The sequence below is a fragment of the Microcaecilia unicolor genome, chromosome 6 (genome assembly GCF_901765095.1).
Source record: "Microcaecilia unicolor chromosome 6, aMicUni1.1, whole genome shotgun sequence".
Lineage (NCBI taxonomy): Eukaryota > Metazoa > Chordata > Amphibia > Gymnophiona > Siphonopidae > Microcaecilia > Microcaecilia unicolor.
In genome coordinates this window covers 158,281,943-158,309,136 of record NC_044036.1, presented here as the reverse complement: position 1 = coordinate 158,309,136, position 27,194 = coordinate 158,281,943, and the positions used below count along the sequence as shown (strand labels likewise).

Genomic DNA, 27,194 nt, shown 5'->3' with positions numbered 1-27,194 from the left:
ATGAAATGAGAAATGTAATTCTTCAGCTCTGTACTAAGACTGTTTTTCAGACCTACACCACTTTTCAAATATATTTTAGACCTGTTAACCTTAGCAATAAATTAAAATACATACCATATGGAGATGCGATTTGCAAAGGTGAAAGGAGAAAAAGGAAACCTCTGTCTCCCAACGGTTTAACAAAAACCTGTATTTCAGATGAAAAATAAAATTATTGTGTAATTCATAAGTTAATTGCCATTCTTTTATTTATCACAGCTTAAGCCTTCAGTGTTTTTTATATACATATATATACACACATACTATATAAAGCGAAGTTACTTACCTGTAGCAGGTATTCTCCGAGGACAGCAGGCTGATCGTTCTCACATATGGGTGACGGCCACGGCAGCCCCAGGTCCGGAAAATCTTCCTAGCAACAAAAGTTGCTAAAGCCTTCGAGCGCGCGGGTGCACGCACCGAGCATGCACGGCCATCTTCCTGCCCGTCACGCGAGAGTCCCGCTTCAGTCAACTTATGAAGCAAAACCAAAGAAAGGAACAACTCCAGAGGGGAGGCAGGCGAGTTGCTGAGAACAATCAGCCTGCTGTCCTCGGAGAACACCTGCTACAGGTAAGTAACTTCACTTTCTCCGAGGACAAGCAGGCTGCTTGTTCTCACATATGGGTATCCCTAGCCTCCAGGCTCACTCAAAACAACAAACAGGGTCAATTGGGTCTCGCAACAGCGAGGACATAACAAAAATTGACCTACGAAGTAACATCTGAGAGTACAGCCTGGAACAGAATAAAAATGAGCCGGGGGGGGGGGGGGGGGGGGGGGGTGGAGTTGGATTCTAAACCCCGAACAGATTCTGCAGCACCGACTGCCCAAACCAACTGTCGAGTCGGCTATCCTGCTGAAGGCAATAATGAGATGTGAATGTGTGGAATGATGACCACGTAGCAGCCTTACAAATCTCTTCAATAGTGGCTGACTTCAAGTGGGCCACTGACGCTGCCATGGCTCTAACACTATGAACCGTGACATGACCCTCAAGAGTCAGCCCAGCCTGGGCGTAAGTGAAGGAAATGCAATCTGCTAGCCAATTGGAAATGGTGCATTTCCCGACAGACACTCCCCTTCTGTTGGGGTCGAAAGAAAAACATTTGGGCGGACTGTCTGAAGGGGCTTGTCCGCTCCAGATAGAAGGCCAATGCTCTCTTGCAGTCCAATGTATGCAACTGACGTTCAGCAGGTCGGGTATGAGGACGGGGAAAGAATGTTGGCAAGACAATTGACTGGTTCAGCTGGAACTCCGACACCACCTTCGGCAAGAACTTAGGGTGAGTGCGGAGGGCTACTCTGTTGTGATGAAATTTAGTGTAGGGAGCATGGGCTACCAAGGCTTGAAGCTCACTGACTCTACGAGCTGAAGTAACAGCCACCAAGAAAATGACCTTCCAGGTCAAATACTTCAGGTGGCAGGAATCCAGTGGCTCAAAAGGAGCTTTCATCAGATGGGTGAGGACTATGTTGAGATCCCATGACACCGTAGGAGGTTTGACAGGGGGCTTTGACAAAAGCAAACCTCTCATGAATCAAACAACTAAAGGCTGTCCAGAGATAGGCTTACCCTCCACACAATAAAGATAAGCACTAATAGCACTAAGATGAACTCTTACGGAGTTGGTCTTAAGACCAGACTCTGACAAGTGCAGAAAGTATTCAAGCAGGGTCTGTGTAGGACAACAGCGAGGATCTAGGGCCTTGCTGTCACACCCGAAGGCAAACCTCCTCCATTTAAAAGAGTAACACCTCTTTGTGGAATCTTTTCTGGAAGCAAGCAAGACTCGGGAGACACCCTCAGAATGACCCAAGGAAGCGAAAACTACGCCCTCAACATCCAGGCCGTGAGAGCCAGAGACTGGAGGTCGGGATGTAGAAGCGCCCTCTCGTTCTGAGTGATGAGGGTTGGAAAACACTCCAATCTTCATGGTTCTTCGGAGGACAACTCCAGAAGAAGAGGGAACCAGATCTGACGCGGCCAATAGGGTGCAATCAGAATCATGGTTCCACGGTCTTGCTGGAGTTTCAGCAAAGTCTTCCCCACCAGAGGTATGGGAGGATACGCATACAGGAGGCCTGACCCCCAATGTAGGAGAAAGGCATCTAAGGCTAGCCTGTCATAGGCCTGAAGTCTGGAACAGAACTGAGGAACCTTGTGAATGATCTGAGTGGCAAAAAGATCCACCGAGGGGGTGCCCCATGCTCAGAAGATCTTGCGGACAATTTCCCTGTTGAGAGACCACACATGAGGTTGCATTATCCTGCTCAACCTGTCGGCCAGACTGTTGTTTACACCTGCCAGATATGTGGCCTGGAGAAACATGCCTTGACGGCGGGCTCAAAACCACATCTGGACAGCTTTCCAACACAGGGGGCGAGATCCGGTGCCCCCTGCTTGTTGACATAGTACATGGCAATCTGGTTGTCTGTCTGAATCTGGATAATGTGACTGGCCAGCCGATCTCTGCAAGCCTTTAGAGCGTTCCAGATTGCTCGCAACTCCAGGAGATTGATCTGAAACCTTGATTCCTGAAGGGACCAAGCCAGTGGCGTAGCCAGACAGCCAATTTTGGGTGGGCCTGAGCACAAAGTGGGTGGGCACAAAATTTTCTCCCCCCCCCCCTCTCCCCCAGCACTTCCCAATTCAAAATATAAATACTTTAGCAGATGAGTATCCCCAATCTCTGTCAGCTGAAGGCCTCCAGTAAAAACGGCCAGAACTCCTCTCCACCAAGCCCAGTAGGCAGCAGCAACTCCTCGAGCCACTGATGCCAGCACCCCATACCTGCTTAGTTGTCAGTGGCTCCAGGATGCTGCCCCCATCTGCCAAGTTCAGTAGAAGAAGGCATCTCTGGCCAGCGTCAGAAGAAACCCCAGCTAGTAGGGCTTGGGAATCCCCACTAGCTACAGCAAGGGTCAGGGCTGCCGTTAGCCATGCTGGTGACCAGGGCAGAAAATAAAGCCCCTCCCCCAATTCCCTCTCCTCTCCAATCTCCTCATCTGCCGTTAAAGTCACACTGACAGACCCTCACAAATTACAGAACAAGGGATCACAAATTAGAAATAAAAATATATAGACAAAATTGAACTGGGAACCTCAGCATGTATTGCAACACTGGAGAAAAAAAAACCCAAAACAAAAGCGCATTTCCTTTTCTACTTAACAGAATAAAAAGATATCCACTATGCACATTTCCCAAAGCTAACATATTCCATTTAAAACATTCAAAGTAAAATAATTTTCCTACTTTTATTGTCTGGACATTTTATTTTTCCATCATGTTGATTCCAATTTCTCTTTCCCACTTTCCTGTCTTCTGCTAATTCTTCAAGCGGTTGTCCATTTGTCTTTTTTCTCTTGTCGTTTCATTTCCTCACTACACCTACAGTGGTGGAAATAAGTATTTGATCCCTTGCTGATTTTGTAAGTTTGCCCACTGACAAAGACATGAGCAGCCCATAATTGAAGGGTAGGTTATTGGTAACAGTGAGAGATAGCACATCACAAATTAAATCCGGAAAATCACATTGTGGAAAGTATATGAATTTATTTGCATTCTGCAGAGGGAAATAAGTATTTAATCCCTCTGGCAAACAAGACCTAATACTTGGTGGCAAAACCCTTGTTGGCAAGCACAGCGGTCAGACGTCTTCTGTAGTTGATGATGAGGTTTGCACACATGTCAGGAGGAATTTTGGTCCACTCCTCTTTGCAGATCATCTCTAAATCATTAAGAGTTCTGGGCTGTCGCTTGGCAACTCGCAGCTTCAGCTCCCTCCATATGTTTTCAATGGGATTAAGGTCTGGTGACTGGCTAGGCCACTCCATGACCCTAATGTGCTTCTTCCTGAGCCACTCCTTTGTTGCCTTGGCTGTATGTTTTGGGTCATTGTCGTGCTGGAAGACCCAGCCACGACCCATTTTTAAGGCCCTGGCGGAGGGAAGGAGGTTGTCACTCAGAATTGTACGGTACATGGCCCCATCCATTCTCCCATTGATGCGGTGAAGTAGTCCTGTGCCCTTAGCAGAGAAACACCCCCAAAACATAACATTTCCACCTCCATGCTTGACAGTGGGGACGGTGTTCTTTGGGTCATAGGCAGCATTTCTCTTCCTCCAAACACGGCGAGTTGAGTTCATGCCAAACAGCTCAATTTTTGTCTCATCTGACCACAGCACCTTCTCCCAATCACTCTCGGCATCATCCAGGTGTTCACTGGCAAACTTCAGACGGGCCGTCACATGTGCCTTCCGGAGCAGGGGGACCTTGCGGGCACTGCAGGATTGCAATCCGTTATGTCGTAATGTGTTACCAATGGTTTTCGTGGTGACAGTGGTCCCAGCTGCCTTGAGATCATTGACAAGTTCCCCCCTTGTAGTTGTAGGCTGATTTCTAACCTTCCTCATGATCAAGGATACCCCACGAGGTGAGATTTTGCGTGGAGCCCCAGATCTTTGTCGATTGACAGTCATTTTGTACTTCTTCCATTTTCTTACTATGGCACAAACAGTTGTCTCCTTCTCGCCCAGCGTCTTACTGATGGTTTTGTAGCCCATTCCAGCCTTGTGCAGGTGTATGATCTTGTCCCTGACATCCTTAGACAGCTCCTTGCTCTTGGCCATTTTGTAGAGGTTAGAGTCTGACTGATTCACTGAGTCTGTGGACAGGTGTCTTTCATACAGGTGACCATTGCCGACAGCTGTCTGTCATGCAGGTAACGAGTTGATTTGGAGCATCTACCTGGTCTGTAGGGGCCAGATCTCTTACTGGTTGGTGGGGGATCAAATACTTATTTCCCTCTGCAGAATGCAAATAAATTCATATACTTTCCACAATGTGATTTTCCGGATTTAATTTGTGATGTGCTATCTCTCACTGTTACCAATAACCTACCCTTCAATTATGGGCTGCTCATGTCTTTGTCAGTGGGCAAACTTACAAAATCAGCAAGGGATCAAATACTTATTTCCACCACTGTACCTCTGAAATATTGATCCTTCCATTTTAGCTCTCTCCTTTCTTTCTTTTTTTTTTTTTTTTTTTTTCTGCTTCTGTACACTCAAATTTCATCCTCTTTCTAAATCTTTTCCTTCTTTTTACTTTTCAGATATCTATCACATTTCCATCTCCTTTGACCCACTAGCTCTCCCATTCCACATCTCTCTCCTTCTCAGCCTTCCATTCCCTTCCATCTTCGATCTACGCGTCATTACCATATTTCTACCCCCTGTGAACACTATTCTCTCATTTTTTCCTTGCCATCTCCATTCCCTGGGCCTTTCCCCCATGCTTTCCACCATTCCCAGTGTCTCCCTCCCTCCCTCCATCCTTCCAGCCCAGCATCTGTTCCCTCTTTCTACCCTCCTCACCCTTGTAGCCTAATATTTCCCTATCCCTTTTACCTCCCACCACCAGCATCTTCCTGGCCCATCTCTCTCCCCTCCCTCATTGTCCAGCATTTTTCCCCTTCTCTTCCCTACCATCCATTGTCTACCTTCTCTCCCTGGATCCATCTTCATTCTTTCTCCCCTCCCTCACTTGTGCATCTCTCCTTTCCTGTTCTCCACCTTCATGTCCAACTTTTCTCCCTCTCCCTGCCTTGAGCCCCTGGTTTAACATCTCTCTACACCCCCCCCCCCCCACCACCATCTCTCCATCCTTCCTTTCCCTCACCTCAATGCCACGTTCAACATTTCCCCTCTCATCTCTCCCTCCCTTCCACTTCCATGTCCAACACATTTTTTCTCTCATGCCCTTTCCCTCCCTCTCCCCATCCCACCCATATCCAACAATTCTCCCTCTCTTTCCCCTTGTAGCATCTCTCCGTCCCTCCCCCCACCTAGCTCTACCCTGTCTCACTCCTTCATCCCAACAGTGCTCCTGTCTCTCCCCGACCCCCCCCCCCCCCACCACACACACACACACACACACACACACACACACACACACACACACACACACAAACCAACCAACCGCCAGCATGCTGCACGTTTTTTCCCTCCCTTTCCCCAGCCACCACTCACTGACACGCTGGCTGCAGGCCTTCTTTCCCCTACCTCCCCTTCGGGCAGCGCTGCAGTCTAACTGTACAGCAAAGCTGCACGGCACTGGGTCCGTCCTGCTGCTACGCTGCTGCCCTCCGTTGTCATCATCTTTGTCTGGCAGAATTGTTACTACTACTTCTTCTGCTGCTTATCTGCAGCGGATCCGCACACTGCCAGGGCTGTATGCTGCTGCGACTACTTCCTTCCGGCAGGTACTCTTTCTGAAGAGGCAGGGCCAGCGCAGAGGAAGCAGTCGCAGCAGCAGACTACCCTGGCAGCATGCGGATCCGCTGCAGATAAGCAGCAGCAGAACTAATGACTCTGCCAGACAAAGATGATGACAACGGAGCGGAGGGCAGCAGCGTAGCGGCAGGACGGACCCGGTGACGTGCAACTTTGATGTACAGTTAAGACAGCGGCGCTGCCCGAAGGGGAAGGAGGGCCCGAGGGAAAGAAGGCCTGTAGCGTGCACAGTTGCTGGGTGGGCCTGAGCCCAAAATGGAGGGCCACCTGCGGCTACGCCCTTGGACCAAGCTCCCTGAGTGTGGAATCCATCTACATGAGCTTCCCCCCCCCCCCCCCCCCCAGGAGAGATGCATCTGTAGTCAGCACTTTTTGAGGCTGAGGAATTTGGAAGGGACGACCCAATGTCAAATTGGATCGAATTGTTCACCATATCAGGGAGTTGTGAAAAGCGGTGGACAACAGGATTGCATCTTCTAGATCTCCTGCAGCTTGATACCACTGGGAAGCTAGGGTCCACTGAGCAGATCTCATGTGAAGGCGTGCCATGAGAGTCACATGAACTGTGGAGGCCATATGACCCAGAAGTCTCAACATCTGCAGAGCTGTGATCTGCTGAGACGCTCTGGCCAAGGAAACCAGGAACAGAAGGTTGTCCGCCCTCGCTTCGGGAAGATAGGCCCGAGTTGTCTGAGAGTCCAGCAAAGCTCCTATGAATTCTAGTTGTTGAACTGGAAGGAGATGGGACTTTGGGTAATATATAACAAACCCGAGTAGCTCCAGGAGTTTGACAGTCATCTGCATGGACTGTAGAGCTCCTGCCTCCAAGGTGCTCTTCACCAGCCAATCGTCGAGATAAGGGAACACATGCACTCCCAGCCTGCGTAGCAACGCTGCAACGACCGCCAGGCATTGGTGAACATCTGGGGCGCAGAGGCGAGACCAAAGGGCAGCACACAATATTGAAAATGCTGTGTTCCCAGACGGAATCGAAGATACTGTCTGTGAGCTGGCAATATCAGGATGTGAGTATAAGCATCCTTCAAGTCCAGGGAGCATACCAATCGTTTTTCTGAATCATGGGAAGAAGGGTGCCCAGGGAAAGCATCCTGAACTTTTCTCGAATCAGATATTTGTTCAGGGCCCTTAGGTCTAGGATGGGACGCATCCCCCCTGTTTTCTTTTGCACAAGGAAATACCTGGAATAGAATCCCAGCCCTTCTTGCCCCGGTGGCACGGGCTCGACCGCATTGGCGCTGCTCTACCACCTGTTCGACTTTCTCGCCGAAAATATTATCCCCCCGGCAAGGAACATCCGCAAGCTGCTGCTGGACTCGATTGTCGAGGTCAGAGGCACGCAGCCATGAGAGTCTGCGCATCACTATACCTTGAGCCGCGGCTCTGGATGCCACATCAAAAGAATCGTAAGTACCCTTGGACAGGAATTTACAACACGCCTTCAGCTGCCTGACCACCTCCTGAAAAGGCCTGGCCTACTCCGAAGGGAGCTGATCGACCAGGTCCGCCAGTTGCTTCACATTATTCCACAAGTGAATGCTCGTGTAGAGCTGGTAGGACTGAATTTTTGAGATGAGCATAGCTGACTGGTAGGCCTTCCTCCCAAAAGAGTCCAAAGTCCGAGACTCCCGCCCCAGGGGCGCTGAGGCGAAATCTCTCATACTTTTGGCTCTCTTGAGAGCAGAATCCACGACCCCCGAGTCATGAGGCAACTGGGCCTTCATCAACTCTGGGTCCCCGTGAATCCTATACTGGGACTCAGCTTTTTTAGGAATGGTGGGGTTAGATAGTGGTTTCATCCAGTTCCTCAACAGTGTCTGCTTAAGGACATTATGTAGAGGAACAGTGGATGACTCCTTAGGTGGCGAAGGATAGTCCAGGACCTCGAACATCTCAGCCCTGGGCTCATCCTCAGTTACCACCGGGAAGGGAATAGCCGTAGACATTTCCCAGACAAAGAATGAGAAAGATAAACTCTCCGGGGGAGAAAGCTTTCTAGAACTCTGGCAAAGGACTCGGATCAGAGGGAAGACCACAAGAATACTCACTAGAGAAATATCTTGGGTCTTCCTCTGCTTCCCACGAGGCCTCTCCTTCGGTATCAGACAAGAGTTCTCTGACTGCAGTCCGAAGCTGAGCCCATCTCGACGCCGAGGAGCTATGTCCTCTATGGCGATGCCGAGAAGTTGACTCCCATGCCAGGGACGATAAAGCTCCCTCCATCGACGTTGAGTCAACTCGGGAGGCAGCAGAGGCCGATGCCGCAGGCGGCACAGACGTCGAGGGCCTCACCACAGGCGGGGAGCCAGCCGCCGCATCTATCGACGGTACTGTTGGCGCAAGCACCTCCAGTACCGGAACAGATGGTCGCAGCAACCTTTCCAGGATCCCTGGAAGAATGGCATGGAGGTGCTCGTCAAGAGTGTCTGTCGAGAAAAGCTGTGGCGTCGGGTACAGGAATCGAGGCTAGAATCTGCCGAGGAGGCGGCGGTGGTACCGGGCTGTCCGGAGACCGGTGCATCGACACCTCTTGGAGGATGAGTGGTCCTCCTGGCGTCGACACTTCACGGGGGCTGATTCCCTCGACGCCCTGGAGCTCTTCGTACCGTGACAAGAAGGGGACCGATGACGGTGTGTCTTTGCCTTCGCTCGAGGCACGTCACCGGTATCCCTCAGTACCGACGAGGACGTGGAATCCACATGCCTCCTCGGGGTCGGGTCTGAAAGGGGTCGGTCTCGATGGGCCTGTACCGCAGGAGCCCTCAAGACAGTTGGAGACCCACTCGATGGTTCACTGCTGCCAGCATGTGATGGTCTCTGGACAGCCATTACCTGCGCTCCCGAGGTCGATGCACTTTCCGGTGCCGACAGACACCACCGCCGATGTCGACGCCGAAGTACTAGGCAAAGCTCTAAACAGGCGTTCCCGTTGAGCTTGTCTCGACGCTTGTGTCCGCTTTTTAAGGCGGAGACACAACTTACATGCATCTGGGCGATGATCGGCCCCAAGGCACTGGATACACCATGCGTGAAAGTCGGTGCCTGAGATTGCCTGGTTGCACCGAGTGCACTTCTTGAAACCACTGGCGAGCCTCAATGTCATCGATGGAAAAATAGTGGCGGCGAAATCAAAATTCGCGATGGTGCCAAAGGAAGAGCACAAAAAAGGGAGAAAACCCATACGGTCGGCCAAAAAGGCCACACACAACGATGAAAGAAAACTTGGACAAAAACTAAGAAAACTAATGGAAAAAATTTTTTTTTTTTTTTTTTTTAAAAGAAACACGAACCGCTCGTGCACGAGCACGACAAAGAACAAAAAAAACGGCAAAAAGCCGACTAAAACGAAGGCTCTTCTTTCTGGGGCACAGAACCGCCGTAAACAGCCATTCCTGACTGCGGAAAAAAGACTGAAGCGGGACTCTTGCGTGACGGGCGGGAAGATGCCCGCGCACCCGAAGGCTTTAGCAACCTTTGTTGCTAGGAAACTTTTCCGGACCTGGGGCTGCCGTGGACGTCACCCAAATGTGAGAGCAAGCAGCCTGTTTCTCCTCGGAGAACTGTGTATATGTATATGTGTATATATATTCCTGCATCACATGGCTCAAACTCAGAGCCACGAAATTCAGTGAAGCTGTTTCCATTCGAGACTAACACAGCATTTTTAAATACATGTATATACTAAGGCAAGAAACTACCAAGTGCCAGTGAGTAATTTATATTTACCATTGTGACCTAGCACCTGCGATTTCTGGAGCCCTGCTTTAAGGCTACCATAAATAAATTGCTCTATAAAGCTTGGTACGAAATTATATACAAAATGTATCAAAAAAAATAACAGCATAAAAAAAAAACCTTACAGGATAAAAACAATTTCATTCAGTCTACACACCATCAACCAACAAGCATGCAACACACACATTTAATAGGAAAGTAAAATTGCACTCACTAGTTTTTCCTTTTCTAGCTTTTGAAGTAAACACTCCAAGTTACTCCCAGTTCGCGTCTTTTCCATCACATCATAAAGGCTACAATACATTCGATTCTTCACCACTAATGTAAGAAAGAAAAGGGGGGGGGGGGGGGGAGAGACATTTTGGAGAAAAACATAAGAAAAGCGAACTATGGGCTTTATTTATTAAGCCATGCTGCAGGCACTCAAACTTTTTAGTGCGTGCTAATTTTTAGCATGTGCTAACGCTAGAGACACAAACAGGAATATAATAAGCATCTATCGTTAGTGCACACTAAAACGTGTGCGCTCCTACAGAGCAGCTTAGTAAACAGGGCCCTATATTTTGTACAACGCACTTACCTTCATTTGATCCAAAGTATGCCTCTTTACAGAATACTGCAGGAATTTCTCTCTTTAGCAGCTCAATGCTCATAACTGTGTCTACTTCCAACTTCTCAGGACTGAAAATACAAAACAAAAACAAAAACAAAACAAACAAAAACTTCTCTTCAGTGTTTATATTTTTAAAAATTCTAAAAATTCCTAGAAATTTAAAACTCTGACACTCAAATCATATAACAAAATTTAAAGGGTAATTTTATAACAGGGTGTCTACATTTACATGCCACTAAACATTCTGTAATTATATGTGCATAACACTCACAAAAGTAAATGTTACACACGAGTACTAGTTATGCTAATATTCTATAATGGAAATTGGGCACCTATATGCCATTATAGAATAGGCTTTTACCATGTGGCACCTGGGCATTTAATGGAGACACCCACTTACAGAATTGCCATCTTATAGCTTAAGAGCCAGTAATTTTGTAACAAAAAAAATGTTTTATAACAAATCACATACATGCACAATAAGTCCCTGATCCAGATAAACAAGTAGTGAAATGAATCTTACAGCTTGAAAGGAAGAAATGGCCGGCTTGCAGACTCCAAAGAAGCATAGCACAAAAGTTTTCCTTTATTTAAAAGCTGTCCTCGCCACAAAATGTAATTACATTTATCTAGAGATAAAGAAAATATGGTTATGAGATGGAAGGCTGGAGAAATGGAGAAAAAGATACCAAGAATTAAAAAGATCCAACATCTTGCAAACTCCTCTTAATTCAAAAGTTTTCAATGCGAAAATACATATTTATTTTTCCATTCCTGTTCTCCTCTTGCTTCATTGTATTTAGGAGCTGACAGAGTACCCAAAATGTTATAATTTGGCAGTTTGGAAGTAGTTTATCTAATTGATTTTAAGTATGTTTTGGCTGTATCCTGTCTAGATTTGTGGCTAGTGCGGAAACTGAGGAACCAGAGCTCATGCACTGGGAGGGAATGTAGTATATGTGCAGTAGGATGCTGCTAGAAATTTTTATGTTCATCTAGTCAGCATCCGTACTGGGCTCCTTCAGATGATGTAACCCAGATGTGAATACAGAAGGCCTCCTTGTCCTTGGGAAAATAAATGTTTAAATAATGAGATAATGTACATTATGTTTCTGCAGATGTCAACCCCCCAAGTGCATCACTGCATTTTTTTTTGCATTAAATTTTATCTCCCAGATCTTTGACCATTCTTCTAATGACTGGAGATCTTTTCTCTTGGTTTCTACTCCATCTGGGGTATCCACTCTACTGACTTCGTCTCATCCGCAAAAATGCAAACTTTTCCTTTTAACCCTTCAGCTATGTCTCCTTCAAATGCAAACTTTTCCTTTTAACCCTTCAGCTATGTCTCCTACAAATATATTAAACCGAATTGGCCCATGCCCTAGCACTAACCCTTAAGGCACTGGCACTGCTCACCCTACTTTCCTCCGAGTGGATTCCATTTACCACCACCTTCTTGTGGCCTGTCAGTCAACCAGTTTCCAATCCAGTTCACCAGTTTGGGTCCTAAGTTCAGCCCTCTCAGCTTATTCATGAGTCATCTGTGAGGGAACGTATCAAAGGCTTTGCTGAAATCCAGTAACATATAGTAACATAGTAGATGACTGCAGAAAAAGACCTGCACGGTCCATCCAGTCTGCCCAACAAGACAACTCATGTGTGCTACTTTTTGTGTATACCCTACTTTGATTTGTACCTATGCTCTTCAGGGCACAGACCGTATAAGTCTGCCCAGCACTATCCCCGCCTCCAAACCACCGGCTCTGGCACAGACCGTATAAGTCTGCCCAGCACTATCCCCGCCTCCGGCACAGACCGTATAAGTCTGCCCAGCACTATCCCTGTCTCCCACCACCGGCTCTGGCACAGACCATATAAGTCTGCCCAGCACTATCCCCGCCTCCTATCACCGGCTCTGGCACAGACCGTATAAGTCTACCCAGCACTATCCCTGCCTCCCAACCTCCAGTCCCGCCTCCCACCACTGGTTCTGGCACAGACCGTATAAGTCTGCCTACATCTAGCGCATGTTCTTTATCCAGTTCTTTGGTTACCCAAAGTCGTCAGGTTTGTTTGGCAGGATTTTCCTATGGTAAGACAATGTTGCCTCGGATCCTGCAACCCGTCGGCTTCTAGAAAATTAACCATCTTCCTTCAGCAGCGAGTGCGACTCCATTATCTTTCCTACCACCAACGTGAGGCTTACCAGTCTGTAGTTTTCCACTTCTTCCCAGTATCCACTTTTGTGAAGAGGGACTACCATCCACTTGTCTCCAATCCTACGGAACCTCTCCCGTCTCTAAAGATCTATTAAATAAATCCTTAAGAGGTCCAACCAGACCTTCTCTAAACTCCCTCAGTATTCTGGGATGTATTCCATCTGCCCCATAGCTTTGTTCACTTTCAAATTTTCGAGCTGTTTATGAACGCTTTTTCTTCAGTGAACGGTACAATATCCACTCCATTCCTATATACCCTCAGCAACCAATCGCAGTCCTTCTCCAAGATTTTCTTCCATGACCACTGAAGAGTATTTGGTATGTTCACTTTATCCTCATCACTCTCCACATAGCTGTTCTCAGCATCTTTCAGTCTTCCAATTCTATTCCTAGCTTTTCTCCTTTCCCCAATATATCTGCAAAAGGTCTTGTCACCTTACATCTTTAGCCATTTTTTATTCCGCCTGCACTTCACTAGCCATATTTTCCTCTTCGCTTCTTTGAGTTTAATCTGGTAATCTTTCCGTGACCCTCTTCTTGTATTCTTCTATATTTCTTGAATGCAGATTCTTTTATCCTTATTTTTTCAGCCACTTGTTTGGAGAACCATATAAGCTTCCTATTTCTCTTGTTTTTGCTTACTTTGAAACAAAAACAAGGAAACTCATCTTTCTTCTGTGGAACATGCTAAATTAAATAAGTGGTGGGTGAGCATGATACTAGATGCTCTAGACTTTCAACACTAGGCAGGTGTCATTATTTTATTTCACACAGGGCTGCAGGTTACTATCCAATTTAGTCTAAAGGACCCCAATGGTAGATATATATTGGCTATAGTGACTATAGGAAGATCTGCAATATCTGTATACCAAATGTCTATGATAAAAATTTCTATCAAACTGTGTTGTCTACCTGGCTCCAAATGCAGGATGTTCCCATAATCTTGGGATGAGACATACTGTATGATCCTGGACTGGATAAATCTAATCTTACTCCATGTGAGAAACTGGTTTTTGATTAAAAAGATGCCCCTTTTATGCTCCTCTCTTGACTTGATGTTTGGAGAGTATTGTACCCAGGAGCTCATGATTACATTCATATGTCACTAGCTTGTAACACCCAATCCTGAATAGATTATCTTTTGGTGTCTCGGTCTTTCTTCTTGACAGTACGTTCAGTGGAGATTGGTCCCTATCATCTCAGACTCTGCTAGGACAGAGATTTCCTTGCATTTCGGTTATTTGTCTCCCCAAGTTTATCAATGGAGATTGCCTTCCGAGCTATATGGAGATGAGGGTTATCATGATCACATGTATAAGAAATGGCAGGAAGATCAGAACACACCCAGGCTCATTTAGATAATCCCATACTATTTGGGGATGCTGCAAAAGCGGTACTAAGAGGGGAAACTCTCTCTTAACTAAGGCTAGAGAATGAGGGATCCTACATTTGGAAAGGCAGACATGAAGAGAACATTAATTTGGGATTTATCCATCTGCTTCAAATAAAACCAACCTTTTGGCCTCTCAATTAGCCATTGCTGAATTGCTACATCAGTGGGCAATGAAATCTTTAGACTATCAGAAGTTTCAGTTCTATCTACATAGTAACAAAAGTAGTAAATTGCTATCTACAGAACTTAAAACTTGGCAAGGTCCCTCCGAAATGACAGATGATCAAGGTCAAATGGTTTAACTTGGGCAAGAGGATTCATAAAGCTTTCAAAGATTTTTTTATCTAACTATTTCCTTTAGTATGATCATTCTATAGGACATACTTTAGATAGTGTGGTATAGCTGAATAATACGCATCTCCCTAAGGTATCTTAATGCTCCTATAACACTTGATGAGTTCGGCTGGGCAATGGGACACAGTGCCTTGGGAAGGCAACAGGGTCCAATTGTTTCTGTGTTGAGTTTTATAAAATTCTTCAAAAGACAATAAGCCCTGCTTTGGTGTCTATGTTTAATTCTAAATTACCAGATGGAAGTCACCAACTTCACTATGATTAGCACAGATCATAGCTCTACTGAAACCAGAAAAGGATCCACTCCAGCCAGCATCATATAGGCTGTTATCCTTGCTGAATTTTGTCACCATTACTTTTCATGCTTACACTGGATCCTTTCATGAAGGATTCTTAGAAGGGAGTGCGTCAACCACCAGGAGTTAAAAATTCTGACACTGGCAGATTTGCTAGTGCATATTGTAGACCTTAAACCTTCATTGCTGGCTTTACTGGAGAGTTTTCAAAAATTTGGGGACTTTTTGGGGGTTAAACTAAATTTATCAAAATCTATGGCCTTGGCACCATTGGAGGATGTTAAATGCTTATAGGAGGGTCCCTTTTCTTTACAATGGGCGGAGAAATCCTTTAGGTATTTGGGGATATAAATGCCTTCATCTACATCCAGGCTGTAGAAGTCGAATGTGATAAAATTGCTTGAGTCTACGGCTAAATACTTGTCTAAATGGATTCCTCTACATCTCTCTCTCTATGGTAGAATCTGTCTCTTCAGAATGATATTCCCCCATCAGCATTTAAAAGCTTTCAATCCATGTCTAAGATTAATACATGTTTTGGCCGGGGAAATGTTTTATACAGAACTTGTCAGAAAGTAGGGGGAGAACTAAAGTCATTGATACAATAACCAGAACAATAGCTACAGATTTGGAATAATGCAGTTTCTTTATCCTTAGACGAATTAGCACCTCTGGAAAAAAAAAAAAAAAAAAAAAGAATAGTTGCTTAAAATGGAATCACTGATATACACCAGAATTAGCAAAACTTAAGAGGGGCTGTAGGAGGCTAGAGAGATCCTGGAGTAAAGCTAAGGATCCTGGTTATTTATAGACAGTGGAAAGAAGAGATTAAAATTCTGTTGTGTCAAAAAACGAATATTATGGAAAAATGATAGCTGATTCAGTAACTTCATCAAAACAGTTCTGGGGCTTGGGGACCATCTTCGCAATTTTGACAGTTTGTAGGGATATTTTCTCAGTTTTGGAGCTTCAGTCAGCCTTGTATCTTACACACACTAAAGATTTTGGTCCACTCTGCTCTCAGTAAGGCCTTGATCTTAGCATGGTGCCAGAAAGCGAAGTTTCTTACCTGAAGCAGGTATTCTCCGAGGACAACAGGCTGCATATTCTCACATGTGGGTGACGTCACGTCGGCCCCGGAGGATTTTCCAGCAAAATTGGCAAAAGTCTCTTCCAGGGCGTTCCGTCGCGAGAGAGGATCACACCGCGCATGCGCGGACACGATTTCCCGCTCGCCGCGCGGACACGCTCCTCACTTGAATCCAAAAGATGAAAGAAAAGCAACTTCAAAGGGGAGGTGGGAGGGTTTGTGAGAATATGCAGCCTGCTGTCCTTGGAGAATGCCTGCTTCAGGTAAGAAACTTCGCTTTCTCCGAGGACAAGCAAGCTGATAGTCTCACATGTGGGGTATCCCTAGCCCCCAGGCTCACTCAACACAACAAACAGTGGTCAATTGGGCCTCTCAACGGCGAGGACATAACACAAATTGACCTGAAACAAGAAATATCTAAGAGTTCAGCCTGGAACAGAATAAAAATGGGCCTAGGAGGGTTGGAGTTGGATTCTAAACCCCAAACAGATTCTGCAGCACCGACTGCCCAAACCGACTGTCGCATCGGCTATCCTGCTGAAGGCAGTAGTGAGATGTAGTGGTTAGGGTGGTGGACTTTGGTCCTGAGGAACTGAGTTCAATTCCCGGCACAGGCAGCTCTTTGTGACTCTGGGCAAGTCACTTAACCCTCCATTGCCCCATGTAAGCCGCATTGAGCCTGCCATGAGTGGGAAAGCGCGGGGTACAAATGTAACAAAAATAAATGTGAATGTGTGGACTGATGACCACGTCGCAGCCTTGCAGATCTCTTCAATAGTGGCTGACCTCAGATGAGCCACTGATGCAACCATGGCTCTAACATTATGAGCCGTGACATGACCTTCTAAAGTCAACCCAGCTTGGGCGTAAGTGAAGGAAATGTAATCTGCTAGCCAATTAGATATGGTGCGCTTCCCGACAGCAACTCCGCTCTTGTGGGGATTAAAAGAAATAAACAACTGGGCGGACTGTCTGCGGGGGTTTGTCCGCTCCACGTAAAAGGCCAGTGCTCTTTTGCAGTCCAAAGACGAAGAAACTTTCACTCCGGGACCCGAAGAAACGCAAAGCAAAACTCCGTGTCTCCTCAGACGCGGAAAGAATACAATTGAGCGTGTCCGCGCGGCAAGCGGGAAATCGTGCGCGTGCATGCGCGGTGTGATCCTCTCGCGTGACAAAACACCCGGGAAGAGACTTTTGCCGATTTTGCTGGAAAATCCTCCGGGCTCGACGTGACAACACCCACATGTGAGAATATCAGCCTGCTTGTCCTCAGAGAAGCGCTTGATTTTCATCGTCTGGTAACACGGATCCCAAAACTTTCAGCCACTGACCTTCGTGGAAGTCAGTTTACAGTACTTTTTTGGGCTTATTTTACACAACAGCAGTCACGCAGTCTGGCTGTGTGGTCTCCCCTATTTGTTTAATGGTATCAATTCCTTCTTTCATTTTTTGAACTTGCCTTAAAGTGAAATTGTTTTGGAATTCAGTTCTGCATTATTTAGAATAACTCATGGGGCAGAGGCTTATCTTGGCTCCGTGAGACAGCTTATAGATAATTATGAGTCCCTGCGGATACAAGGGAGGAGCACCACACTTTTCCTTCACAAAGCAGGTTTAATCTGCAAAGAACCCCCCCCCCCCCCCCAAAAAAAAAAAAAAAAAAATTTATTCTTAGTCTGTGGGTTACTAAAGAGCCACCTTCATTTTGGAGTTGACACAGTCATTTTCATGCCCTAATGTTGGAGCATAGGTCAGTACAGTCCTCTCTGAAGAGGAAAATATCTTTTTCTCTACTTGGGATGCTTATATAAACTCTGAGAGCATGTAGTTTAGTTCTTAATTCATTTTAACTGTAAGGTTTAAGGCTGGGCCTCCTCCTCCCCCCCCCCCCCCCCCCCCCCCCCTTGGTTTTATGGCAGAGGAACAATAACTGCCTTTTCATTCTGCCAAACATGGCAGTTGTCTTAGTTAAGGGCACCCGGGGAGTTTGGATCGCTTGAAGATTCTACCATATATGGCAGGAGGTTTTGGAGGGAAGGGGGACTAAAGGGATATGTAGGGCTATTTTGCTGTGTTATATAGTGCATTCTCTATTCAGCTGTTTGCAACTTGGGTCGCATTAAGTGTTCAACTATTTGTAATCTAGCACACTTCCTGTCGATTCACACTTCATTCAGTCTTTCTGTAGTGTGGCACAGCGTGAGTTGGTTGGGAGGATGTTTAGAGTATGTAATGTTAAAATATTGAACCACAAGTGTCTTTGTATTACAATATTTTGTTCTCTTTGTTTAAAACAGTTATATACACATTAAAAATGGGGAACAAACATGTAGATTTTAATACCATTCAAATTGCACCCAATCCACATTCCCTCTGATGTCTCCACCCACACTGAATCTACACTTCTAAATAACAGCATTCAGAAACTGATATTTGGATGTGTATGCGATATACACATGTAAATGCTGCGTTTACAGGGGTATGTGTTACTAAAATAATGAAATAATTTTTTTGCTCAGGATACTAATGGAAGAGAACCAAACAAATTAAATCAATTAACCAAATGAAACCACAACTACCAAGGGAAGCCTACATAGATGGCCCCTATTACTAGATTCAAATGGAACCCTGAAAAAAAAAAAGAAACAGAAAACTCCTCCCACTGGGAGAAACAAATGTTACAAAACAAAACAGGTTTTCCATTTAAAATATAAAGGTAAAAAAAAAAAATCAAAAAGTCAGTTCTCTTCTAGAGTCCATCAGAAGCTGAAAAAACAAAAATGTGACAATATTGTGGACAGTAACCAAATCACTCTCTGAAAATTGTTCCATCTATATACTCCAGCTATATGTATTCCAAGGCACAAACTACAGCACAAGATAGTCAATCCTAAGCAAGGGCCCCCCCCCCCCCCACCCTCATTTTGAACGTTGCTTCAAGAGGAAACCGGCATACACAACTTTCAGCTTAGTAACAAGATGACAGCTGGTATAAAACGCTAACAAAAACTCGCCCCTATACTGACATATCAAAATAATGGCTATATTCCTTGTTCATTCAAAAAATATATATACATAAATTAAAAACAGCATTTACCTGTGTTTCGATCCACACTAAAGCTGTTTGACCTAAGGGAAAAAAGGTTAAATATTAAATTTATATATATATATATATATATTAATTTCTTATACAATATTTAACTCAAAGTTATCAGTAAGTGGTAACATTAATAAATCCTGAAGAACACTTTTGTTATGAACACTTTTGCCATCGTTGCTGTTAGCCAAATAGTAAACTCCCTATCCAAAGTCCCCCAACGGTGTACTAACTGACCCTCTAACCCTTCTCAAATCTCCCACCCATTACCAAATAAGATAACAGTGAAGCACCAAACCCAGGATTGGACTCAGGTGTAAGTAGGCAGATCCCCAGCTGATTCAGAATTTGTATGCCCTTGAAGAGAGGAATTGGATGTAGTCTTCCCAAACACTGAGGAAACGCTTACAGCATTTGTAATATCCTTTAGCACTTTGGAGCTCTAATGTACAGAGATTATGAAGTCCATTTCGCCATTCCCAGTAAGATGGGGAGTCTGTGTGTATCCACAGTGCCTAAGAATACACTTCAGTGTTATTCTAGATTTCTGAACCAACATTCTAGGACTCTTTCCTGTGACCCCCAAAGTATTTTCCCAACCTAATACCATACCCCAAGGTTGACATGTAATGCGCAATCTCAAAAGGTCTCCAAGTTATTTAGCTATTGAGTTCCAAAAGGAATATAGGGGCAATTTCACAGTGCACGTCTCAAATCCCCTTTAGTTTGTGCAAACTTAGGTCACTAAGGAGATGAGACAGCCCAACTCTATGCCCTGGCTAGGGAAATATACAGCAGCATTCCCTGTATTCCGCACTCTACAAGATCTGAGAATTATGTTTAATAATGCCGAGAAAACGTTCCTACCAATGGGGCAGCCATTTTGGATGTGTCCTGGCAAGAGTAAGAAGATTTTCAAATTCCAGTTGGATTGAATTTAAGTATTGCAGTCCAATCTTGCGGTTTGTAAATGTCATCTCCTGAAGCAGCTTTTTTCAACTAAACAGGGAACCCCTGTTGGGATTGTGTCTTAACTTTGAACTTTAAAGATAGGTTCTGTCCATTTTATAACTAAACTAGAATATTGATGATGATATATCATCTACCTTTAGACTATATTGTTTGGATAATGCTGATGATGATGACTGCAACTGGATTATTATCCTGTGGAGTTTTGTTTTTTTTTTATGACCAAAGATTAATGTGAGCCATCTATATACTGAAGGTTTTTACCTACAAAATAGGTGGGATCTATTGTTCACTGAGGTCTTTTTTTCTCCACAATTTATGGGCTTTAAGCAAATCTAACAATACAAATATAAAATAAGTAGAATATTTTATAGTGCTTAATGATTGCATTCTACTGATTCTATGAGTTTGGATGTTGGCTCAATTCTCTTCCCCATTTACTCCTTAAATCATCATATACTTTGAGTTCCAAAGATCAACAGGACCTATGATAAAAAGACACTGATAGTAAACCTGGGCCATTAGAAAGGAACAGATTTTATAATTGTGTAATGAACAGAGGAAAGCGAGTCAGAATTTAAACAGTTAATATAATGTCACAGCCAGCAATATGCAAAGTAATCCCCAGCACGGTCTCACAGTCTTTTGTCTCAATACCAGCAGCGGAAGTAATGTTCCATCATTCGATACACAATGTCTCAGTAAAGAGACCCCACTCGCATGCTACTTTGTTATCTTGGCTGGTTTGGAAATCCAGAGTTCCCTCAGAGTCAGAGCAGAAGCAAGCTATGAGGGTCCTGCTTCCAATTCCTACCTCAGGCACAGGCAGCTCCTTGTGACTGGGCAAGTCACTTAATCCTCCATTGCCCCATGTAAGCCGCATTGAGCCTGCCATGAGTGGGAAAGCGCGGGGTACAAATGTACAGTGGGGGAAATAAGTATTTGATCCCTTGCTGATTTTGTAAGTTTGCCCACTGACAAAGACATGAGCAGCCCATAATTGAAGGGTAGGTTATTGGTAACAGTGAGAGATAGCACATCACAAATTAAATCCGGAAAATCACATTGTGGAAAGTATATGAATTTATTTGCATTCTGCAGAGGGAAATAAGTATTTGATCCCTCTGGCAAACAAGACCTAATACTTGGTGGCAAAACCCTTGTTGGCAAGCACAGCGGTCAGACGTCTTCTGTAGTTGATGATGAGGTTTGCACACATGTCAGGAGGAATTTTGGTCCACTCCTCTTTGCAGATCATCTCTAAATCATTAAGAGTTCTGGGCTGTCGCTTGGCAACTCGCAGCTTCAGCTCCCTCCATAAGTTTTCAATGGGATTAAGGTCTGGTGACTGGCTAGGCCACTCCATGACCCTAATGTGCTTCTTCCTGAGCCACTCCTTTGTTGCCTTGGCTGTATGTTTTGGGTCATTGTCGTGCTGGAAGACCCAGCCACGACCCATTTTTAAGGCCCTGGCGGAGGGAAGGAGGTTGTCACTCAGAATTGTACGGTACATGGCCCCATCCATTCTCCCATTGATGCGGTGAAGTAGTCCTGTGCCCTTAGCAGAGAAACACCCCCAAATCATAACATTTCCACCTCCATGCTTGACAGTGGGGACGGTGTTCTTTGGGTCATAGGCAGCATTTCTCTTCCTCCAAACACGGCGAGTTGAGTTCATGCCAAAGAGCTCAATTTTTGTCTCATCTGACCACAGCACCTTCTCCCAATCACTCTCGGCATCATCCAGGTGTTCACTGGCAAACTTCAGACGGGCCGTCACATGTGCCTTCCGGAGCAGGGGGACCTTGCGGGCACTGCAGGATTGCAATCTGTTATGTCGTAATGTGTTACCAATGGTTTTCGTGGTGACAGTGGTCCCAGCTGCCTTGAGATCATTGACAAGTTCCCCCCTTGTAGTTGTAGGCTGATTTCTAACCTTCCTCATGATCAAGGATACCCCACGAGGTGAGATTTTGCGTGGAGCCCCAGATCTTTGTCGATTGACAGTCATTTTGTACTTCTTCCATTTTCTTACTATGGCACCAACAGTTGTCTCCTTCTCGCCCAGCATCTTACTGATGGTTTTGTAGCCCATTCCAGCCTTGTGCAGGTGTATGATCTTGTCCCTGACATCCTTAGACAGCTCCTTGCTCTTGGCCATTTTGTAGAGGTTAGAGTCTGACTGATTCACTGAGTCTGTGGACAGGTGTCTTTCATACAGGTGACCATTGCCGACAGCTGTCTGTCATGCAGGTAACGAGTTGATTTGGAGCATCTACCTGGTCTGTAGGGGCCAGATCTCTTACTGGTTGGTGGGGGATCAAATACTTATTTCCCTCTGCAGAATGCAAATAAATTCATATACTTTCCACAATGTGATTTTCCGGATTTAATTTGTGATGTGCTATCTCTCACTGTTACCAATAACCTACCCTTCAATTATGGGCTGCTCATGTCTTTGTCAGTGGGCAAACTTACAAAATCAGCAAGGGATCAAATACTTATTTCCCCCACTGTAACAAAAAATAACAAAAAAATATATATATATTTTGTCAATCCTACTACTACTTAGCATTTCTATAGCGCTGCCAGGGTTACGCAGCGAAGAGGGTGTAGAAATACACAGTAACAGACTAACAATTGTTCTCGCCTTGCTTGCAACAAAAATTTCAAATGTAAAGGGGCAAAGAACTCTTTCTCCAGGGAGCATGGGGTATATTCCTCCATACCAAATATCCATTCCTCGAGATGGATCAACAGACAAGCCCAGCTGTAGAGCTGAAAATCAGGCAGTCCCAATCCTCCCACCTTCCAATTGTCTATTAAAAATTCAAACCTTGATCTTGGTTTCTACCCTCACCAACAGAATCTCCCCAGTTCCCTATGCAAAGCCTGAAAGCCCTTCTTTAAACAAAAAGGTGGTTTTAAATACATAGGAGAATAAGGTAATAAATGGAAAAACAACAGGCTATTTTGTAATGATGGGCTACATCTTTCTGACACAGGAAAATGGATCCTCAGACAGAAATATAGGCAATACATTTCTAGGCATTTAAACTAAAAGGTGAGGGTGCTAAACAGAAGTAGACAAACTCCAGAGTCACCCCCACCATAACCAAAACCAACAGCAAGCCCTGATGCTACATGCAGACTTGGATATTGTTTCTAGCACAGAGAAAGGAAAGGAGATAAGTCAGATCGCTACCACTTGGTCTCTGCCAACCAACTGGCAGCTAGACGGTTGGTCAAGTATCAAAGAGATCCTTGAATAAGAATGTTTTAAGGCTCGATTTAAATATCATGTGGGATTCTTCTAAGTGCAGGGGAAATGCATTCCATAGCATGGGACCTGTTACACTAAAGATTTGTGAATGGATAAAATCAATGTTATGGAAAGATGATATGATGAGTAAAATTTGAGTGAGTGGAGCGTAGGGTTCTAGTTGGAGTAACATAGTAAATGATGATGGCACATAAAGACCTGTACGGTCCATCCAGTCTGCCCCACAAGATAAACTCTTACTTGATATGCAATACTTTACATATATACCCAAGTTTGATTTGTCCTTGCCATTCTCAGGGCACAGAATGTAGAAAGTCTGCCCAGCGCTCTTCTTGTACTAAAAGTTCTGAAGCTAACATCAAAGCCCCTAAAAATTTACACTCAAGCCCATTCCTATCTATTCAGTCACGATCAGGGCATAGACCGTAGAAATCTACCCAGCATTGGTTTCGCTTCCCAATTACCAGCATCGCCACCCACTCTCCGCTAAGATTCCATGGATCCATTCCTTCTAAACAGGATTCCTTTGTGTTTATCCCACACGACTGAATTCCATTACCTTTTTCATCTCCATGCATCTCCACGCATCCACCACCCTCTCCAAGAAAAAATACTTCCTGACATTACTCCTGAGTCTACCCCACTTCAACCTCAATTCATGTCCTCTAGTTCTACCACCTTTCCCTCTCCAAAAAAGGTTTGTTTGCAGATTAATACCTTTCAAATATTTGAACATCTGTATCATGTCATCCCTGTTTCTCCTTTCCTCCGAGGTATACATCCTCAGGTCGGAAAGTCTCTCCTCATACAGTTTGCAACACAAATCCCATACCATTTTTGTAGCTTTTCTTTGCACCGCTTCCAGTCTTTTTACATCTTTAGCAAGATACGACATCCAAAACTCCAAGTGGGGCCTCACCAACAACTTGTAGAGGGGCATCAACACCTCCTTTCTTCTGCTGGTTATACCCCTCTCTATGCACCCTAGCATCTTTCTGGCCACGGCTGTCGCCTTATCACATTATTTCTTCACCTTCAGATCCTCTGATACCAACACCCCAAGGTTTCTCTCCTAAATCGAGCTTACTAATCTGTCCCCTCCTATACGGTATCTCTCTTTTGGGTTTCTGCAACCCAACTGGCTTCTAGAAAATTAACTATCCTTTCTTTCAGCAGCGACTCCATTATTTTTCCTACCACCAACGAGACTTACCGGTCTATACTTTCCCACTTCTTCCCAGTATACACTTTTGTGAAGAGGGACCACATCTGCTCATCTCCAATCCCACGGAACCTCTCCAGTCTCTAAAGATCTATTAAATAAATCTTTAAGAGGTCCCACCAGGACCTCCCTGAGCTCCCTCAGTATCCTGAGACGAATCCCATCCGGCCCCATAGCTTTGTCCACATTCAGATTCTCCAGCTGTTTAGAAACTCTTTCTTCCATAAACGGTGCAGTATCAGCAGCCAACCACGGTCCTTCACCAGGATTTTCCTCCGTGAACACTGAAGAGAAGTAATTGTTTAGCACATTCACTTAATCCTCCTCACTCTCCACATAGCCATTCTCATTATCTTTCAGTCTCGTAATTCCATCTTTTTTCTTTTCTCCAATATATCTGAAAAAGGTATTGTCACCTCTCTTTACATCTTTAGCCATGTTTTCTTCTGCTCACGCTTTCACTAGCCATATGACTTGTATTATGTTGTCTCTCTACTCCCTTTTGGTCCCAATGTTGGCGTTTACCCACATTCCAATTCACTGAGGTCACCGACCTTCGGGTCACGTTAGTTGTACCCGGCTAGCATCTGTGCAGGTAAGGTTTCTTCAGTTTCCTTTGCATATGCCCCCTGTTCCTTCCCAGTACTCTGTTCCTTTATCTAATCCAAGAAGAGCCATTCTTAATGCTCGCTCTATTAGGGGTAAGCACTTTCTCATTCATGATCCTATCCTGCAACATTCTACTGATATTTTCTATCTCACAGAAACATGGCTCTTAGTGACCTCTCTTACCTGATACAGGCTGCATCCCCAGGTTATTCCTATTTCTTTATGAACAGGACAAAGGAGGGAGACTAGCTGTTATTTATTCCTCGATTTTCTGTTCTTTACACACCTCTGGTGTCGGTTCACAAGTATCAGCTTCTTCAGTCACTAATTACACTCATTAATTGAAGCACACCCATCGCCCATCCTTGATGATCTGAATTTGCACATAGATTATCCCAATCCTCCCACAGCTCTGACTGTTTTCTTGACAGCATGCTATTACAGGTCACACATTACGGAGTCTACTCATACTGCTAACCACATGCTTGACATTTTGTTCTCCTCCCACTCTTTCGTCTGCTCCTCTTCCATTTCCTTGGTTAATCACTTCCTTATAACATTTACACTTTCTCATGCTGCCTTTGCTGCCCACCCTGTTATTAGCCACACTTCCACCACAGACCTAAAAAAAACTTGCTGACTCCCTCGCCAATAGCCTCTCCAACCCCTCATACTTTCTCAGATTTCACCCTAGACTCACAAGTGATTGGCAACAGGAGCTTCCCAGGATTTACAGTGAGCTCGCCCCTCTATCGCATTTGGTTTCCACAATTATCCAGTCCATGGTTTACCAAGAACTCCTACTACTTAAGCAAAAACGTAGACAATGTGAGAAGATGGTGAACACACAGATTTGCCTCTAACTTACCTGTTTTCGCGCCATCTTACCATTACAAACTATCCATCACTACTGCAAAAAGGAACCTTTTATTCCATACAAATCATGCAGGCACCTAACACAGGTAAGGTTTATCACATTTTGCACTCCCTAACCAAGGACACCAGTTATCACCCAAGTTTCAGACTCAAGCATTACCTCAGACACCCTGGCACAATACTCCCGCGATATCATCAATTCAGATGTCATCCTTGATTACTCCACCTAGTTTGATTCCTTGGGAGGTACCCAGCTCAATGCTACGCAGCCACTTCTCTTTCTGCCTCTCAACTAGAGGTGACTTTGCATGCTCTACATGTCGTTTGCCCTACAACTGTGCCACATGACCCTCTCCCGTCAAAATTTATTAAGTGTTTTGAGCACCAGCTTCTTCCTTTTATCCATAGTATGACTACTACTTCTCTGTCAATCGGCTACTTTCCTACTATTTGGAAGACGGCCTTTATTCAAAACACCAAAGACCCTAACGTAGGCCCTTCTTCAGTTACAAATTTAGCTCAGTTGCTCAGCTACCAAAGGATAGCAGAACAAAAAAAAAATAGTACTCAAACAACTCGAGGACTACCTGGACACAAAGAATATAGTCCACCCAAATCAAACATGTTTTTGTAAACTGCACAAGACAGACATCTCTCCTGGGACTCACTTTCATATCTTGCGAAATCTAAACAAAGATGTTACTGAGCTGCATTTGATACCTTGATCATGGTCTATTCTTATCCTGGCTTTAGGGATACAGTTCTAGATTGGCTCTATTTTCAGGCCAGGAAATACATAGTTCAGTGGCAGGAACAAAACTCTGACCCTTATACTCTCAACTGTGGGGTTCCTCGGGGGTCTATACTTGCCCTGCCCTCTTTAATATATGTCCCCACCCTTTTTAATAAATACCTGTCCCTACTCCTTACTCTTACAGTCGCTCAGTCTCATTCCATTCATTTATGTTGTTGACATACAGACATTAGCAAGGTTACATTCTAACAGTACTTCGGAAATAGATTATTTTAATATTAGTGTGCACAGAGGTCTGGTTACACCAGTAAACTGAAACTCGACCC

General features: G+C 44.8%; 1 protein-coding gene across 1 annotated transcript in view; it reads right to left on the bottom strand.

The window, feature by feature from the left end:
* Positions 1 to 27,194, bottom strand: part of TASOR (transcription activation suppressor) — a gene marked incomplete in the record, with an annotated part of 313,792 nt that overhangs the window by 179,195 nt on the left and 107,403 nt on the right. The window contains 5 exon segments of the mRNA XM_030205431.1: positions 115 to 187; positions 10,305 to 10,408; positions 10,671 to 10,771; positions 11,227 to 11,332; positions 19,156 to 19,187. Coding sequence (XP_030061291.1) covers positions 115 to 187; positions 10,305 to 10,408; positions 10,671 to 10,771; positions 11,227 to 11,332; positions 19,156 to 19,187 — 416 coding nt within the window.